The 20,871-nt window shown below is 40.2% G+C and overlaps 1 protein-coding gene across 1 annotated transcript in view; it reads right to left on the reverse strand.

The window, feature by feature from the left end:
- LOC109040449 (ubiquitin-like protein 4A) overlaps window positions 1-19,404 on the reverse strand; it is a 30,638-nt gene extending 11,234 nt beyond the window's left edge. Inside the window, exons 1-3 of the mRNA XM_019056403.2 lie at window positions 19,152-19,404; window positions 15,623-15,728; window positions 12,511-12,698 (exon numbers count right to left, since the gene is read on the reverse strand). Of these exons, the coding sequence (XP_018911948.1) occupies window positions 12,511-12,698; window positions 15,623-15,728; window positions 19,152-19,199 (342 nt within the window). The 5' untranslated portion in view covers window positions 19,200-19,404. The remainder of the gene's footprint in view (window positions 1-12,510; window positions 12,699-15,622; window positions 15,729-19,151) is intronic.
- Window positions 19,405-20,871: the final 1,467 nt, after the last annotated feature.

Raw genomic sequence — 20,871 nt, forward strand, 5'->3', positions numbered from 1 at the left:
AGTTCATTCCAATGGTGTATCGCAAGAAAGGGGTACCATTTGGGGAAAAAAATTGGGGGCCCCTAAAAGATGGTCCTCTATGAGATAGAAATATTCCCAAAGTTTCGTTTTTCTATGTACAACCGTTTGAAAGTTACTAAGGGGTTTACGGACTTTTTGGACACCCTGTATATTCCTAGTTTAAAAGAAATATTCTCGACTCAAAAACTGAAAAAAGCACATAACTCAACTTAAAAATATGATTTCGGGATCTTGACGTTTGGAGTCTTGAAGAATACAATTTTCAAGGTACACTCTACTACAGGTATGGACAAATGGAATTTTTGGTCGAAACGCGTAGATTTGACAGCGTCCATTGGTACGACTGCGATGCCATATTGAAAAGTTATTTACTTTCTGTTCTGAGAGTGGGTCTCGTTAATTTTGTGTTATTCCTTCGTGTTCTTGGTTAAGTTTCTTTTTTTTTTTTTTTTTTAATTCATCTGATAGCTTATTGAAGCTACCAGATCTGTCAGGACTTCATTTTGAACTGCGAGGTAAAGACGGTACGACTTTCGACGTCACTCGATGGCCTAAATTCTCAACGCTGCCACTTCGGCACCTCGTTTGTCCGTACCTGTAGTAGAGTGTACTTTGTCAATTTTAGACGATTTCTCGTCCTGACCGGGACTAGCCGAGCCTCGATGTCTTTTTATAAAAAAAAGAAAATACTCTAAAGTAATACTAAAGAAAGAAATACTATAAGAATTTATACTAAAGAATAAAGAGAATTTCTGACGATAGTCAGAAATAAGAACTTCATATTTTATGCCTTTTCTCCCCAAAGTTTCCCCCTTTTGGAGTTGCGAGGCATTTTGGGGCCTTTTTCGGGCTTTCAAATGGGCACTGAAGGCGTCCTGAAAAATTTGAAAATCACAAATTTCACGAGTCAAAATCGTGGGGTCCACGACTCCCCGAAAATAGGCTTGAAAAATGGGGCTTCGGAGGGCCATAAGTCGGAAATTTCGAACCGCAAAGGTATGTTCTGACTTCAGATATGGATTCTACGCAAAACTTTACGTAGAATTGCTAAGGCAAATGCCCTATTTGCCCCAAATTACCTTAGAATCTAATTTTACCAAAAGAAAGCGCTAATTTTTGGAGGAAAAAAGGGACAAAAAAATTTAGGGCAAATAGGCCATATACTGTATCAATTTTACGTAGCTTTTTGTGTAGAATCCAAATATGAAGTAAAAAATTACTCTTGCCATTTGAAATTTTCGACTCAAGGCCCCCGCAATTTTGTGTCAACGGGGGGGTCATGTAGCAGATCAACGAAAAAAGAAAGTAGGGACCGGAATGTGGCCGTTTCGTATGAAAAATATAAGTTTTTGAACTTGCTAAATGAGCTCGACGAGGAACAGCCTCCGAATTCTGGAATACTACGTTTTCCGTGAATTCAGGCAATAGAATATGGCAACACCGGTTTTTTTTTTTGGGGGGGGGGGGCTTTGAATCCAAAAAGGTTCTTAAAGGAAGGTTTTGACCACCTACGACCATTTCCTGCCAAAGGCTTTTAATTTTTGGGTAAGTGAAACGGTCATTTTGCCTTTGGGCCCCTAATTCTCAGCCCTTATTCGCGGCGCGGCCCGGGAGAAGCTTTGAATTTCTTCGGGATTCAGAGTTTTCCTCGGGCAGCGCCGCGAATATTTTTTCACGCTAGCGGCGGAAACTGGGAGATGGGACGTCGACAGAGCACGTCAAGCGGATGCATTGCAGCCGCTTGCCTTGCGTTTTCATGCGTTTTGAGAAAACTGCTCAAGAACCACGTTTCCATCGGTTTCCGGCAGACACGCGAAGCTGCCAAATCGGTCAGCGGCCCGCACTGCTCCGGAGAGAATCTCTGAGAATTTTGCGGGACTCTGATGAATTTGGCTGCGGCCCATGACACTGTCTGTCCGGCAATTCTTGGAAAGCGTGGTTTGGAGTCTGAATTTTTGCTGCTTCAGAATTTTCCCCAGCATTTTCCCATGGGAACCGACGCGACGCTTCCCTGGCATCTCTGGCCCAGGGTAGCGTCTAAACATCATTTCTGAAGTCAGTCGTGTTTTTCTAAGCGTAAGAGGAAGGTGTCAGAGGCAAGTGCCCAGTCCTTCCCACGTTACCGAAACTTCCGACTCGGCCGGCGTTCGTGATCGTGTTTTAGGTTGTCTTCGTTTGTGGTGTCGTCGTTTTTAAAAGGGGTTTATTTTTTGGTGTTTAATTTCCTTTTCTATTTTTTTCTTTTTGGTTCTTCGAAAATTTCGATAATGATAAACTAAATCCGGGCTAAAATCCGACGTCTTGCTCTGTTTGTGTTGAACTACCTTGGCCTTTATTATTGTCAAAAACGTGTTAGTGTCGTGTACAATTTTCTTTTGTTTGCTACGAATAAACTAGAGTGGCCCATCTGTAACTTCAAGTGTACGTCTCTCGTTCTTTTCCTTTGTTGGTTCTGGTAACCTCACTCTCTCCCTCTCCCCCCCTTCTCTACTCGATACAATCCAGTTGGCGGCCGGCACTGAATGATTATTTTAGACCCGAAACCCACAGGCAAGGTTTGGAGGCTCCATTTCCACAGCCCCCCCACAATCGAATCTTAAATAAAAAATTATATCATAATTTTGTGCTAATTTTGTGCTATTTTGTGCCGCAAATTAAAAATTCGGTGCTGCAAAATTAAGGGGGAAACGCTCCTCAAAATTGGGGGGGCTGTAGAAACGGTAGCCCCCCCACTTTCGAATTTTCGAAAAAAAAAGAATGCCATAATTTTGTGCTAATTTTGTGCTATTTTGTGCCGCAAGAAAAAAATGTTGTGCCGCAAAATTAAGGGGGGTAGCAGCATTTCAAATTGGGGGGGGGGGGCTGTAGAAATGTTTGCCCCCTGTTTTGATTTCTCGGAAAAGGAGTATGCCATAATTTTGTGCTATTTTGTGCCGCAGCGAAACATTCAATTTTTTCAAATTTAAGGGGGGTAATGGGCACATCAAATTTTGGGGGGGCTGTAGAAATGTTAGCCCCCCTTTTTTATTTCTTTGAAATGGAGTATGCCGTAAGTGTTTGCGAATTTTGTGCTATTTTGTGCCGTAGCGAAACATTCAATTTTTTCAAATTTAAGGGGGGTAACGGGCACATCTAATTTGGGGGGGGGCTGTGGAAATGTTTGCCCCCCTTTTTGATTTCTTGAAAAAGAAAGTATGCCGTAATACTCTCATAATTTTGTGCTATTTTGTGCCGCAAAAAGAAAATTTTGTGCTCCAAAATTAGGGGGCTTAAATACCACCCCAAATTAAGGGGGAGGGTCGCAGGTACGGCAGCCCCCCACTTTCGAACTTCGAGAAAAAAGCACGTCATAATTTTGTGCTAATTTTGTGCTATTTTGTGCCGCAAAAAGAAAATTTTGTGCTCCAAAATTAGGGGGGTTAAATACCATTTCAAATTGGGGGGCTGTAGAAACGATAGCCCCCCACTTTCGAATTTCGAGAAAAAAAAGCACGTCATAATTTTGTGCTAATTTTGTGCTATTTTGTGCCGCAAAAAGAAAATTTTGTGCTCCAAAATTAGGGGGTTAAATACCACTTGAAATTGAAGGGGCGGGGACTGTAAAACAAGTTAGCGCTCCGTCGGAACCCGAATCTTCCGCTCCGGAGACGCAGGCTCGCAGGTAGCCGGAACCTTTGGCAGCGCATTGTGGTCACATCTCTCTCCGCTTTGACTTCTGCTCTTGGAAGCGGACGGGAAGGGCCAAGCACCGTGGCAACTCAAGAAAGATCCGGGCGGGAGATCCGGCGCTCTTTGCACGGGATATTTAAACAGAGAAATTTACCCTAATCATTAAGGAGCCTTTTCGGGGGTTATATACCGTTGAGTGTCAGCGAGTTTCAAACCGAATGTTGTTCTACTGTTATTATTTTGCACGCTACCGATTATTATTTACTTTATCGAACAGTTTTGGGAAATAAATTATTGGCTTTCATTTCATAGCAACAACAATTTTGGCACGTATCCAGGGAAACATATCATAAAAGAACCATTTTTAAGAAATGTTTCAGAAAATGTGTTATAGTTGATTTCAGGACCTCCAAAATCTAGTTTACATTACCTCACTAGAATGCGCCCTGTGCTCTTTTCCAATTTTTAATAACAAAATAAATTTTTCCACCATTTTTCTTCAGGTGCCGATGTTTGGTTTAAAATAAAGTGCCCACACAATGTACATGTATATTTTTTAATAATGCTTTATTTATTTCAAAAAGCACTCAAGTCTCCGAAATTTCCTTTTTTGGTAACGCTTAGCTCTAGCGTTCTACTGGGCTGATTTTCATGATTTTTGCAGATATCAACAGGATATCAACTGAGCCTGCTTACAGAGCCTCATTTATGAGCTGGTTTATGGTGTTATGCCATCGGGCGGCTAATTGCGGATTTTTCGAGGGTTTTTTTTTTAGTGGAAGGGGAGTTTATGTTTCAAATTTGCCTTTTTCGTATTACAAATCCTCGTTCCTTGAAAAATCATTTCCCCTTCCCTTAAATAATCGTTTGCAACACTTTCCTGCACAAATGCGCAACCTTCTCACTATCGCAGAATCGGATCGCGCTTTTGCTATGTTTTCGAAACTTTTATCTCGTGCGCATCGGCATCGCGTGAATAAATTAGATATTAAATTGATCAAGATTAAGATATTATATTATTGACCCGAAAAAAAGCCCTCGCCGGGAAGAAAAAAAATCCCTAGATTTCGCTAAAAATCCTTAAATCTCCAGATTTGCTCAGATATCCCCCAAAAAAGCCGTCGATTTTACAAAAATCGCCATTTTCAACGTCGAAATATGACATCGTTCGATGTATCAGTTTAATTTTTTGTCACAGTTCGTTTGAGCGTTTCACTGGGTTGATTTCCATGACTTTCCGGCTATCGACAGGCGATAGTCCCCAGATGAGCCCGTTCCATCCAGAGTTTGGCAATATGACCCAGGGTTCTAATAGTTGGGTTGACTGGTGAGCTGGGCAAGGGTAGGGGCATTAAGTATTTGAAGTTCCCTCCGATGAAAAAAGACGGGAATTTCAAATTAGGCGGAAAATCGACCAAATTAGAGATATTGATTTTGGTTTTTTTAGTCTCAGTTCGTTTGGATGATCAACCGGGGTGATTCTCATGGCTTTCGCGGCTACTAATGGAAGAGAATCCCTGGATAGTCCCGCTCTATACTGAGGGCGCGATACGATGATGTCTGGACCTGAGGTTTTTCCAGCACACGCTGACACCAGCGCAACCACATCTCGGCCGATGCCGGTCTCCTTTAAACATAACAATAGACCGCTCGGCATTAATGGATCTCAATCCGATGGCCTTCCCTATGGCCTATTGGAGCTCCAAAGAAATTTGATGATATTTTTAAGATTTGCCTTGACTTTAACTCTCTTAGTAAACTTACATTCTGCGGAAAAAGCAGATTACAATGAACTAAATTTTTTTATGATTTGTTTCTATACAACGGAGATGCCGGTCAGCAAGTTGCAAATTCAGCAGAAGAAATATTGGACCGCATTTAGCAAAAAGGAGCCAGCGTGATTACAGTATTTTCATAATGGCGCAACTACTTTTTTTTCTTTTAAAAGTACGAAATATATGTACTGTATGAAAATATACAGAATTATTTCCCTTCAAAATTAACAAAAATTATTTAGTAGGAAGCCAGAACTATTTGCTATTTTGGGAGATTTTTTTTTAGATAATTATGAAAAAAGCAATATTTTAACAACGCTGTAATTGCGCAAGTTCCTGTTTGCTAAATGCGATCCTATTGATCTTGCTATGCCGCAGAGTCACGTATTTTCTTTGGTTTGACCACCAATTTGCTCGAAATTTTACCGCGAATTTGAAAATATAGATTAAAAAAACTTCTTTTGAAAAAAATAAAAAATTGCACTCGCGAGCTGCCTAATCCTCGGTTGAAATTTCGAGGGTCAGATTCAGGTAAGCGCGAAACAATGGGGCAGCGATGTCGAGCGTGCCGAGTAGCGGTCTAGAGGATTGCTGTGTTGCCAATGAAGAGATTATGGTATTTATTACTTATCCGATTTTCTAGACATCATAGCGCGCCCCCGGTATACTTAAATAATTGAGCAACAAAGACCTGCGGCCTTGTCTCCACGAGCCGTTTCACGAGATTTGTCCCAGGGAAAAATCCCACTTACGAAGTTGGGAAAAATATTGAGTTAATCAATATTAACTCAATATTTTTCCCAGTACCAAGTATGGTACTTGTACTCCTAGGACCCACTGAGAGAAGAAGAAGAAGTGAAAACGAATTATGCGATATTTTATTCATTACTACATTTTTCATGTTTGTTTAGTTAAAATAATGTGTCTAATTGTCAATTGAGTGCAATTATTATTTTAATCCCGGTCAAATAGTCGACTTTAACTAATTTATCTTCCCGCACAAACGAGTCGCAGGACTGCAAAGAGCCCCGTCCCGTGGAGACGGTAACTGGGAAAAATCCCAGAAGTTTCATTCCTGCGATTCGAACTTGGGACAAATCCCATGAAAACGTCCCGTGGAGACAAGGCCTGCGAAGCACGCCCTTTGGGGGTTGGACTGCATAGCGGCCAGTAATTAAAAATGACCCATCATGAAGAACAAAAGCAATAGCACTTCTGGTTCCGTGGTCGACAAGCAGGGGTATATAGGGTGTTGCAAAAGACGATGCAAAAATTTTCAGGTTGCCAGGGTCGCTCCTAAATGGAACAGAATACATTGATAGCAATCAAGCGGAGTGATGTGAGTCAAGGGACCGGTTTTATCATATCGATGGCTATAGTTGCCCAATCACACATGGCGAAATTTCTTTTGCGAATTTTTTTGGTCCTACTCCCTGAAAAATAATTCATTTGATCAAAAACACTCTGCCAAGTTTCAGCCAAATTGAAGGATATTGACCCATGCCGACTGAGCCGTCTTTTTAATATGGGATTTTACATTGAAGAATACTTTTTTTTCAAAAAATTTAATTTTCCGGAAAATCGGTAATTTCTAGAAAACATCTAAGACCGTATTCGGATTAAGCCGAAAAAATTGAGAGGAAAGAGTCCCATCAGACACTTCAAAAACAATATGTTCACCTTTCGTTTCAGCGGTGAAACATGGGACAGTCCTTTATGAAGGGTAAATGACGGTATATAAAAATCTCAAATAATTACGTAGGTCTGCGTCCGAAAACAAAGCTTAACATACGATGGATGTTATTGATGTGTTTTTTTACGCTGTGTCCGATACTACTATCCCTATTTCTTCATCTCATCAGCATTTCCTGGAATATATTCATATTTTCTCGTAAAAAGGGAGGTTTACCATCGATCAACGTAAAAAGATATAGTCCATTAATTCATACCTTGTCCAGAGGCCCAATGTGCAGTAATTTTCCTCAGAACCATGAATACAACACCAAGTTTTAGAAAGTATTTATGTGGGTACTTAACTGTTCGATTAAGTAAATAATAATCGGTAGCGTGCAAAATAATAACAGTAGAACAACATTCGGTTTGAAACTCGCTGACACTCAACGGTATATAACCCCCGAAAAGGCTCCTTAATGATTAGGGTAAATTTCTCTGTTTAAATATCCCGTGCAAAGAGCGCCGGATCTCCCGCCCGGATCTTTCTTGAGTTGCCACGGTGCTTGGCCCTTCCCGTCCGCTTCCAAGAGCAGAAGTCAAAGCGGAGAGAGATGTGACCACAATGCGCTGCCAAAGGTTCCGGCTACCTGCGAGCCTGCGTCTCCGGAGCGGAAGATTCGGGTTCCGACGGAGCGCTAACTTGTTTTACAGTCCCCGCCCCTTCAATTTCAAGTGGTATTTAACCCCCTAATTTTGGAGCACAAAATTTTCTTTTTGCGGCACAAAATAGCACAAAATTAGCACAAAATTATGACGTGCTTTTTTTTCTCGAAATTCGAAAGTGGGGGGCTATCGTTTCTACAGCCCCCCAATTTGAAATGGTATTTAACCCCCCTAATTTTGGAGCACAAAATTTTCTTTTTGCGGCACAAAATAGCACAAAATTAGCACAAAATTATGACGTGCTTTTTTCTCGAAGTTCGAAAGTGGGGGGCTGCCGTACCTGCGACCCTCCCCCTTAATTTGGGGTGGTATTTAAGCCCCCTAATTTTGGAGCACAAAATTTTCTTTTTGCGGCACAAAATAGCACAAAATTATGAGAGTATTACGGCATACTTTCTTTTTCAAGAAATCAAAAAGGGGGGCAAACATTTCCACAGCCCCCCCCCCAAATTAGATGTGCCCGTTACCCCCCTTAAATTTGAAAAAATTGAATGTTTCGCTACGGCACAAAATAGCACAAAATTCGCAAACACTTACGGCATACTCCATTTCAAAGAAATAAAAAAGGGGGGCTAACATTTCTACAGCCCCCCCAAAATTTGATGTGCCCATTACCCCCCTTAAATTTGAAAAAATTGAATGTTTCGCTGCGGCACAAAATAGCACAAAATTATGGCATACTCCTTTTCCGAGAAATCAAAACAGGGGGCAAACATTTCTACAGCCCCCCCCCCCCAATTTGAAATGCTGCTACCCCCCTTAATTTTGCGGCACAACATTTTTTTCTTGCGGCACAAAATAGCACAAAATTAGCACAAAATTATGGCATTCTTTTTTTTTCGAAAATTCGAAAGTGGGGGGGCTACCGTTTCTACAGCCCCCCCAATTTTGAGGAGCGTTTCCCCCCTTAATTTTGCAGCACAGAATTTTTAATTTGCGGCACAAAATAATGATATAATTTTTTATTTAAGATTCGATTGTGGGGGGGCTGTGGAAATGGACCCAGGTTTGGAATTTTAAGTGTCTGTTCCCGTGTACAATTCAGCTCTTGAGTCTGGCAACTATAAAATCTTCGCTAATTCACAGAGGACTTGAGGCCTCTTTATTCCTACCTCAAGTGGTGGAAAAATCCCCCCCCCCCCCATGTTTCTCCTGACAACTGAGAAACGTGAATTTTTGGCTAAATTTTAGGGCATCCCATCTGGTCCCTAGAGTTGAAGCCGTTTCATAAGATGAGTCACCTTTGGTGAGCCATTTTAAATAATGATTAAAACCATGAAAATTCTAAAACGTTTTTCTTAACTATGAGCGGAAGGTTTGACATCCACGAGAATTGGACAAAGTGACTCTCTTCCATCTCCAATGAATATACTTGAAGGACTTTTTGCTCCTCTGATGAGATCGTTGTGGAATGGCTCGTCAAATGCCGAAAAACCCCCACTTTTCGCCGAAATCGGCTCTCAGGCCCATGTTTAGGCAAGTATTAGACCCAGATATAGATGGAAAATAACCACATTATGATGCATTCTATAAAATATAGACCTGCAATGAGCAAAAAGTCGTGGAGTCAAGGAATTTCAGGGTAGGCCCAAAAACGGCCCTCATCGATACCCCTCCTTTTCGGGAGAAAGTAAATCCGCAATCACTCTTGATTTCTTGGTTAGTTTTTGTGGAGAAAAAAACTCTTTCCAGCCAGAGTGGAAACGAAAGGTAGATTTCGACTAATCGGTTCTATGAAAACAGTTGCGCCTAATGAGCCTGACAGGTCGGAAAAATTTCCCCCTTGAACTTGAGATTTTCTGGATAAGGGGTGGTTTTAGAGGGTATGTGAATATAGATTGTTTTGAAGGCCACGACAAGACGAGGTTTTTGAGGTATCACCGACTTAGATGGGACGAGTTCGAAAAATCATCCCCTTTGGTTTTGAGATTTTCTGGATAAGGGGTGGTTTTAGAGGGTAGGTGAATATGGGTTGTTTTGAAGGCCACGACGAGACGAGTTTTTTGAGTTTTCACCGACTAGGATCGGAAGAGTTCGAAAAATCATCCAATATTGACCTTGACATTACTGATTTAAGGGATGGGCCGATTTTCACCAATAAAGAAACTTGATGTAGACCTCATAGCAGTGAATAATCATGCTTAGTTTCGTTTTGATCGTATATATAGTTTCGGAAAAAAACGGTCGCAAAGTTTTGTTAGGTCTCAGATATATATATATATATATATATATATATATAAATATATATATCGTACTTTTTTCTGACCTACATTTTTTAACTCAGGGCTTCAGGATCGATGCTCTTTGAGCGAAAATTCTCGAAAATTAAGAGGTCGTACCGTCTGCAATAGGTAGATATTTCTTCGAAATCTACCTAAAAAGACATACAATTAAAGAAAACTGAACCATGAGCTGAATCTCCATGGTTTCGTTTTTGATCTTAACTACCTATGGCTATCTTTATGAGTAGTCTAGGGGCCACGAAGTCACTTTCGCGTGCCACCTTGGGACACCTTTATCCAGCAATCAAAATATCTGTATCCCGGGACAACATATTCAACATGACCGCCATGTCCAAAATCAAAGGATCCGGAAGTGCTCCCTAAACTCCACGATTTACTCGAAAATTTTCAAAGATATGCAAAATTGTCACAGGACCAAAAATGTTCAATACAAAATTTTACGTGAGATGAAATAAAATATGGACCTCTAAGCCCTTTAATAATGAGAAAAAAATTTCTTTTCCCCCAAATTTCGTAAATTTTGACAAATTCTAAATAATTTACAAGAGCATTGCTATAACCTCAGTGACTCAACTGCTTCAACTGAGAGTCAAAAAACTTCTTCATATTTCTACTTACATGCTCAGTTAAGTTCAAACCTGCAAAGCCCCGCCAATCCCGTAAATTTTGCAACAAATTTCACTTTTTGCAATTTCCAGTTCAGTGATATTTTCAAAAAACTTACTTTCCAAGTTCCAGTTCGTATAGAAACTGTAATAACTGACTCAATACCATCAATATATTGCCTGTCGATAATTGATGATGACTCAAATTTCATGCAACTCTCCCCAAAAATTCAAGATGGCGGCCAAAATGACCCTTTCGTGATAAAATAAATTAATGTCCCAAATTTGCCATGTTAAGTGTCGATTATTACGTATTGTTAGTCGTGGAATCCGAATCTGACGTCAAAAGCCACTCCAGGTATCAAGATAAGGCCTAAATTTAATACGGCGGCCAAAATGGCCCTTTCAGAATAAAAAAAAAATGTGTCGGAAATATGCCGTGAAAAATGTCGATTATCAAGTAATTCTGGTCGTAAAATCCAAATCTGAAGTCAGAAGCCATCCCAAGTACTAGGAAAAGGCCTAAATTCAATATGGCGGCCAAAATGACCTTTTCAAATTAGACAAAAAAATTTCTGTCGGAAATACGCCGTATAAGATGTCGATTGTCGTGTATTTATGGTCGTACAATCCAAATCTGCGGTCAGAAATCAATTTCAACATCAGGGTTACCTAACCTGAATCCAATATGACCCCAAAATTGACCCTTTCAGAATGAAAAAAAAAAAAAAATTCTGTTGGAAACATGCCGTGTAAGGTGTCAGTTAATGTAAATTTCTAGTTGTAAAACCTGATTCAGCGGTCCGAAATTATCCTCAACATCAGGGTATGGCTGAAATTCAATATAGCGGCTGAAATTACTGTTTAGGGTCAATGTGAATCAATGTATTATGCATCATTAGGTACTCAGTGAGGTGTCAACGGTCAGGTTTTCAGGGTCGCAGAATTCGAAAACGCGATCAATGTTCGGATCTCATCAATAAATAATCTTAAATCAAATATGTCCGCTTAAAAATGCTGCTTTCAGGAATGGCTGTTTGCATTTGTGTGATTTCAGTTGTAGAATCCCAACCTGATGTCTAAAATCTAGTATTTCATGCACTGAAATTCTGGCCAGTGGTTCAGAAGGCCCCTAGACTAGAGTATATTTCACAGTCCACAAATTCTTTACAGTCATATCTCACTTCCATTTTTCTCTCAAGAACTGAGATAAGAGACCTTTGAAAATGATATGATATTCGTAGTCATAACCAGACAGCTTGTCTGGTTTGGTCGAGTTAACAAAACGACGGAAGAGAGGCTGCTGAAACAGATGCTTGATTGGGTTCCTCCAGGGAAGAGACAAAGGGGACGTCCAATGAAGGGGTGGCGACAGGGAGTTTTAGAAGAAATGAGGGAGTGCCATCTCTCTGAAAGGCTTTGGGGAGATAGGGGACTTTGGCGGCTGGGTGTTGCAGAGAGCTATAAAAGTGGCTTCTATGTTTGTGTGAACCTTAATCATCAGAAATCAATACTGATCCGGATTATCTCCTAACAGTATTCCGTACCTTGGATGCATTTGTTGCAGTGTTGTTGAACCAGCCCTCGTGCTTTGTTAAATTGTCAGCATGTATTTTGAAGATAGGATGGAAAGAAATTTAAATTTTTTATCTTGGGAACTGAAGGCTTGCAAAAGTATTGATCTTTTGATGGTACAATACAGATTTTTAAATTTCTTCATTTGAATGCCTACTGCATAGAGTAAAATCAGCCTGTGGTTCTTTCTATATTACTGTGCTGCAATGGTTGAAGCAAACTTACTTTCATGAACGGTGTGAGGATTTTCAAGGCATCTGCTGCGCTATAATAATTTGTCAGGAATTTGTACATTGCATTTTTAAGAACATTCTGGTCGTCCGGCTGCTTCTGAGTGACTGTTGATGGTAGAACAGTGCAAATCAATTTTGATCCATCCTTAATTTGTGGATAATCCCTCACACGTTTTTCATCTGATTAGGAAATAGAGAGAGAGAACGGAAGAACCATTTACTTTTTGGTATAAAAATGACTTCAGAGATTTTTTATTATTGATCAGTAGAGACAGCTCTGAGACTTGAACTTATAATAAACAAGGTAAGAATCAAAGTATCACAAAACATGTATCCTCGTTACGTGCAGGACAAACTGAACTCAACATGCGTAAAGGCATCTGATGAAAACAAATTAATTCGTTTGTTATAGAGTTGGAGTTCAGTTTCAGAAAAAAACTTTCTTTCCTCCAATATAGGAAACTTGTAGGATTGTCCCTATAAATTAGCATACTGGAAAAATTTTTGCTTTGAGGAACACCTCAATTGTAGTTTTGCTATTGATTAACTACAACAGGCCTTGCAAAGCCTGGTCCCTTAGAACTGAAGGAAGAAAAGAATGAACAGATGTCACATCGGCAAATGGCACCATTCAACGCTTTATGTGGTAACCAATGCCAACTGATGATTGATGCATTCAGGTTGATGGGACATTTGAGGAGCTTGGAGGACAATGTGCATAAATGCAGTTTTTGAAAAATTTATATACTAATGATTTTGAGTAAAATGACTCTTAAAATATATTTTGTGAAAGATACACTCTCATTTATAAAAAAAAGAGTTTGAGCATTCTCTACGCCATAAGGCTCCATGTACTTTTAGTGTATTATCCGAAGAAAATACACTATTGCACTCTCCCATGATGTCGGGCTCAGACCCGAAACCTTGTGGAGAGCACCGATCACGGGCCGTAGATCACGAAAATATATGCCATTCAAATTCATGTGTATATTTACATGTATGTATATATGTATGTATTTCCACCTTTTTAAGATTTTTCGAATTTTGAGTAGTTATATCTTTCGTTCGTTGAAAGATATTTAAACCAATTTTTCTGCAATTAGTAGAGACTCATTAGAACTACTATTCTGCAAAAAAAAATTGAAATTTGAGGCAATAGATTTTGAGGGGTGGGGCTCGAAAGGGGGGGAGGTCAAATCTTGTCCACTCGATAACTCGAGCGAAAGCCTAGATATAGCAAGGTTGGTAGCAAGTGCGGTTGGTGATAACCGTCAAAAGTTGGCAATGACCCCCCTCCCATCCACAAAAACCAAAACAAAGCACCGCCATTTTTGGGTCCTAAGCCTCTCCATGGGGCCCAGTGGCCATACTCAGAGTACCTTTATAGACAGAGTATGGCCATTTCTGTTCCGGTTTTTCATTGGTCGCGTGAAAAAAATAAGCTGACACAATGTTCTTACGGCCGTAAATAAACAAACAAGATGGCCGTTTTCAGCAAGCAAATTTGAGGTTATGCACATCTTACATCCTCCTGTGATAAAGGTGAAAGGCGATTTAACAATGATTTCATGTGTTTCTCGTGTGTTATTCGTAGATATGCTAGTTTAAATTGTTACTGCGGTATAGTTGAAATTTTTGTCAAATTTATCTTCTTATCGATGTTACGGTGAGCCGCCATCTTGTTTGTTTATTTACGGTCGTAAGAGCATCATGAAGCCTAAAAACTCGTTGACCAATCAAAAAGCGGAACAGTTTTCCTGTAGTAAAAAGATGCGAATGGCCATACTCTGTCTATAAAGGTGCTCTAGCCATACTCTCTTTATATAGGTACTCTATCGGTCTCCAGCTCTCCCGACCTCGAGAGGTCGGAGAGCTGGAGAGCAGCAGTTTGGAGACTGACGTGGCATGACGTAGCAAGTCTCCGGGTAATTCCTCCGGAGTCAGAACAACGGTTGTTTACGTCTCCGGGTAACTCCGGGGAGCTCTCTGGAGACTTTAGCAACGCAGCTTAAATCGGCTGAGCCGTTTAAAAATGGCGAGCTTTGAAAGTTTTAGGCGGGGGGTGCGCGGCATGAGGAGAGCTGGCCGGAGCAGGGCCGCACAGTGGGTCAGGGGGAGGAAGTTTTCTGATAAAATTTTCGTCGCACAGTGGGTCAGGGGGAGGAAGTTTTTGAGCAAAATTTTCGTCGCACAGTGGGTCAGGGGAAGGAAGTTTTTGGACAAAATTTTCGTCGCACAGTGGGTCAGGGGGAGGAAGTTATTGGACAAAATTTTCGTCGCACAGTGGGTCAGGTGAAGAAAGTTTTTAGACGAACTGTTCGTCGCACAGCGGCCAAAGGAAAGGAAATATCTGGAAAAAAACTATCCATTACACAATGCATGGCTTACAGACGTACGATTTAATGACTACAAAAATCCCACTTCGGAAAAAAAACTTCCTTCCCGTGGTGGGTGCGCGGGACACTTAAAAGAAGAAGAGCTAAATGCGCAGATAACCCTGGAAAGACGCGCGCGAAGCGTGCGTTCCGGGGGGGCTGGGGGGGGGGGACGAAGCCCCCCAAAAACCGGCGCGGGGCGAGGCGGAGCGCAGGTTTTTTTGAAACTTGAAACACATACATACATCTCAAAAAGGCAAAAACTGCACTTGTGCAATGTGCACCTTGTCCTCCAAGCCCCTACTCATTTCTGACAAATACATTGAATGCATAATTTTCAACTGTGTCCAGCGTGTTCGGCACAAAAAGTTGGTAAGGAGAGACATATTTCGGTGCTTAATTTTTCACCCTCTCCAGTGATTAATTATTTATTTTACTGTAATCTCATGCGTTAATGGGTCAACAGTTGATCGTAAAATTAAGATAAATTAAACCATAAATAGAATCTCATATTTTTTCAAAAATTGTTAGTGATTTTTAGAATCTACATGGTGCCTCATCAAGACAAGTTTGACCGTTCAAAATGTTTGAATCCTAACAATTACTATGTTGTTCATAAAAAAGGTAGGTGCCTTGGAAATTACTCTGTCGAATTGGAATGTTTATAGCTCATCTACAATATTATTAGTGTTAATTCTGAATGCTCATGCATTTGTTAAAGTTACTCACTACTCAATGGTTTCCCAAGGTAAACTAGTTTTTGACTGGCCACAGGGATTTGAAGATTGTTGGAAACGATCTGTTTCATTTCTGCAATACTCATGTCTTCTTGTACCTAAAACAGGGGGAGTAGAAGATAGAAATTTATGCTAACGAAATTTTTGGAACTAAGACGCTTGGAGGGGGAAAGGGGGGTACCTGTGAAGCTTAATTGGAAAATGATAAAGTATTAATAATAATTTACAGTTTCAATTCCTAGTTTGGCAAATTCAGCTATTTCGACTTCTACCACAAATTCACAGAAGACATTGAGAGCTCACTAACAGCAATCGGTGGGGGAGAGGATGCCCTAAACTTGAGTACCTATACAGAGAGAATGGACAGGTATACAAAAGAGCACAAAGGGGCAGGCAACCAATGAATTTAAATAATTCAGAACAATTTATTATTACTTTCCTTGCGATCCATCGTTTGTAAAGTACGTACTTGACTTAGTTTCTGTATAAGGTCACTCAGTTTTGCAGAAAACTGGTCATTTCTAAACATTCTTGGCCAACGAAGTTGGTTATTAGAATCTGAAGATTGGCAGTGAAATTTTTTATATTGGAAAAGTGACTGCCCTTTCAGGATCTAAGCCTTCCATGAAGCAAGCCAAGGTACACTCTTCTCCAGATATAAACAAACAGGGTACCGAAGTGGCAGCGCTGAGAATATAGGCCATCGAGGGACGTCACAAGTCGTACCGCCTTTGCCGCGCAGTTCAAAATGAGGTCCTGGCAGATCTGGTAGCTTCAATAAGCTATCAGATGAATTTAAAAAATTGATACGACTCAAAATAACGAAAAATTTAACTAAGAACATGAAAAAATAACACAAAATTGATGAGACCCACTCTCAGAACAGAAAGTAAACAAGTTTTCAATATAGCATCGCAGTCACCATTGGACACTGTCAAATCTTTGTGTTTCGACAACATTCTAAAACTCCATTTGTCCATTTCTGTAGTAGAGAGTGCATTGGAAGCAAGCTGTCCATGCTCTCACTATACAGGTACTCTACCCTGCATGTCACATCAATCAACTTGTGAGCCACCTAAGAGGTCATGAACAACTGTTTCCAGTGATAGAACCTTCAGTCGTTTGGAACTTTCACTCTGCTTGTGAACATTTGAACAACTAACAAAAATCTGTGATGAAAAAACAAGTAGTTGAAGTTGAAATGTTAGTCCAAATGCATGTGGTTTTGACAATAAATTGATGTACCTATTCTTAAAATTTTAAAATAGTATTTAAGGTGATTCGATGGACGCCATATTTTGTGTCAGAACGGCATGCGATATATCGCATCAATTGGTTCCATATTTTCAGCTACTCGTCATTTTTCTCCTATTTTGAGATCGCACTTCTGTTGTCAGGAGTGTAAAGCACTCACTTACCAATTTTAACAAAGAAATTCAACGTAATAAAGGCGTGGTTTTTTCAGAGAGAAAACATCGCATTCGATACTGATATCGAAACTGCACTCAAATGCGATATTTTCTCTCTGAAAAAACCACGCCTTTATTAAGTTGAATTTCTTTGTTAAAATTGGTAAGTGAGTGCTTTAGACTCCTGACAACAGAAGTGCGATCTCAAAATAGGAGAAAAATGACGAGTAGCCGAAAATATGGAACCAATTGATGCGATATATTGCATGCCGTTCTGACACAAAATATGGCGTCCATCGAATCACCTTAAGGGCAAACTGTCCTTGTTTGTTTCTTCATTGATCAAAACGATGACCAAAATTTTAAAGCTTTCAGGTACTAGACTCTGAAGAAAGCCATAGGTGAAGATATAAAGACAGTTTCAACAGAGAAAAACTTTACAATCTCAGAAAAATCACTGTAATTATAATCATTCTTTTCAGACACACAGAAGACCAGAAATTCTAGAGAAAATTCTTGAGCACTAGTTGAGACATTTTCCTGGAGTGATTTATGAAACATAATTATTTCTGGCAAGAATTACACCTAAAATGAGTGAAACCTTTCAATCAACTTTAGTCACTTTCTGTAGATGTGCGAGAGAGATTTAAAAAATGCCTTTCGAGCGAGAGTAGCCAAAGTAGCTGACAAATTTTTGATGGCTAGCCAATGTACTCACCACAGGACAATCTTCAACAAAATTGCAATGGTCATGAATTATGGTTAGTTATGGGAGAGAAAGGTTTGGAGATCTGGCTTACAGTTTTCGTCTACTTTCAAAAGTCAGGCCCCTTCAGGATAGTCTTGGGGGCTCCAAGACGGTTAATTACAGATTCTTTGGAGCTCCAAATTATATGAGAAAATGCATTATCCCAAGCCTCTACGTCAATTAAAGAACCTGATGTTTTGTGTAGGGGGGTCTGTCTCTTACTTATCAGCATTGAGAAAAAAAAGGAGGTGTTTGCATCTTGAGGTTTGTTTACCCTGTGACGTAGGTCGGTACAACCTGGCCAGCGAAATCCGGAATTCGAAGTATGAAAAACGGACTATAATGTCCCATTTTTTGGCTTTTTTTTGCTACAATTTCAAGCACATTTTCAGGAATGACTTTTTTCCATAAATTACACCATTTCCAAGAAAATCGATGATAAAAGTCGCTGTACCACCGTACGTCATCAAAAAAATTCCAAGCTGCCCGAAATGCAAACACCTCCTTTTTTTTCTCTATGACTTATCAGGATTAGTACTTTAAACGGGGGTGGGCCAAAGGACCCCGCACACCTCTTATGGGAAGCGGCACCACGACCGATTGCCTTCTGACTTATGTTTTTCGATTCTCCTCAAGATGCTGGTCAGAAGTTATAATTGCGCCAACTTTCTACGATGCACCGTTTTCGCAAAAAACCTAAGAGAAGATTCAATTACTCGGCGATAAAAAGCCAGAAAGATTCCTCATTTCAGTGCTCGAGTGAACAAATCAGGGGAACTTCCGCACTGAGCGGCAGTCTTATCTCGGATTCCGCTCGCCGTTTTGCTCGACCATCCAAATCAGATTCTTGAGGAGCATATGAACAGGAAAGTCTGAACGTCTACCAGGCGAGTGCGGGAGAGAGATAGCCTCTGAGTCGGCAGGTACAGATAAGAAGACGGACACGCGCTACGTTTTTTCCTTATTTACATCGGGCCTGTCCTTAAATGCTTTGTTCTTTTGTATTCATAGTCGCCGAATAATTGAATCCTCTCTTAGGTTTTTTGCGAAAACGGTGCATCGTAGAAAGTTGGCGCAATTATAACTTTTGATCAGCATCTTGTGGAGAATCGAAAAACATAAGTCAGAAGGCAATCGGTCGTCGTGCAGCTTCCCATAAGAGGTGTGCGGGGTCCTTTGAAATTAGACAGAATATGAGTTGTCCCTCATTTGGCCAAAAACACAAAATCTGCCAGTTCGTGCACGCCAAGATAGAGGGGCAAATCACCTTAAAAAAGTGGTGGACTAAATTTCCTATGGATTTGCCTCTTCAAAAGTTGAAAGGATATATTAATGCCATTCAAGAAACAAAAAAGGTAACTTACTTCTATCGTACATTCACTGCCTTTGATAATTTTGACACTGATTTTCATTTTTATCGATTGATAGGACGTACTTCTTTGATCGTTTTGAAATTTTAGTTCGAAAGTTAGTGCTAGTCAGTGCTTCAGGACGCTGAATGACCCTGACTTGTACAATACCTGATCAACTACAACAACCGACTATGCAACGGAGTTGGAGTTTCCTATGCAACCCACGAGTGAGGAGCACGTAAACAAAAGAAAACCCCTAACCTCAATTTCGATGGAATGATGGAATAGACCTGGAATAGACCCAAGGCGGATAAAGAATGGTGGTCGCATTTCTAGAGTCCCTTTATACTGAGAGTCAAGACAATTTGAATCCATTTCTGATTGGTTCCCGTATTTTAGGCCTCCACAGTGTCACAAACGGGAGTAAAGATTACATTTTCACCGATTGCAAAGATTATAATCTGGAATGGACCAGGGAATTACGGGTTCGGCAAGGAACAAACGGAATGAGAGGAGGAACGGAGAAAGGCATTTGAGAATGGGCCGATCAAAGATTACAAAAACGAACGTAATACGGGACATTGAGAATGCGATCAGTAAAAAACTTCCTAATCTTATTCCCGTTTGTGACATCCATGAGCCGAATTGTCTTGACTCTCAGTATAACAAGGTAGATTTACACAGGTATGGAAAAGTTGAAAATTTCCCATGAGCCTCAGTACGTGTCACATGACCTCGTGACGTAGGTTAAGGGGCCCGTTTTTTAATTAAATTACAATCAAATTAACATTCAAACGTTTGTGCGTTTAAACGCTAAAATTAATATCGCATAACCAAAATTGTGCAAAAAATCCCACAAAAGTTTGACAAACGATAAACCGAACATAATAAATCAAAATAATCAAAACATCCAAAATGGCTGACGTTAAGGGGCCGCTGGAGAGCCAATCAGAGGCCAGTTGTTTAGTTCTGTCCATACCTGTGTAAATCTACCTTGTCAGTATAAAGGAGGGACTCTACCTACGACTGCGCTGTACCCACCTACGTCACCAAGTCATCAAAAAATTCCAAGATGCCCGAAATGCAAACACCTCCTTTTTTTTCTCTAAGCACTGATCAGGATCAGACCATAGAATAATAACTAGCTGACGCTATAAGAAGGGCCACGGCAACCTTTTCAATAGAACAGCGTTTTCAATGACCTTGAACGATCTCAGTTAACCATGTCATTGTTGTTAGTTATGAATCTCAGTAGCTATGTTTATGCGAGCCTCTTAACCTAACTTCAATCGAAACCTGAGTTTGAAACCAAGGTTCAAATCACGGCATAAACGTTACGGAACTAACGAAATGTAGGTTTCCGAAATTTGTGTTTGAAACCTCATTTTACACTAAAGACTAGGTTTTCGCACTCCGCATAAACGAACCGGAGGTTGAAATTAGTTGAAATTCGACTTCAAATGCGATTTTCCGGTGCGCGATCGGCAATATGGCGGATTTATTATCATACCGTTCGTAAACAACAGGTCCTTCTCCCACGATTTAGCTTTAATTTTGCCATTATTCAACATTTTTTACAATCATAATTTTACTATAATTGTTGCTTAAGCACTTTCACGTGATTCCTTCAGTTATATGTGGCTTACTTATCCTTATTTAGCTAAACGTAGGACGTTATTTTCTGGTGAAGGTGTTTAGTGTCAGATGGAATCCAGGCTTATTACTGCTTTTT

This window comes from Bemisia tabaci, chromosome 1 (assembly GCF_918797505.1).
Source record: "Bemisia tabaci chromosome 1, PGI_BMITA_v3".
Lineage (NCBI taxonomy): Eukaryota > Metazoa > Arthropoda > Insecta > Hemiptera > Aleyrodidae > Bemisia > Bemisia tabaci.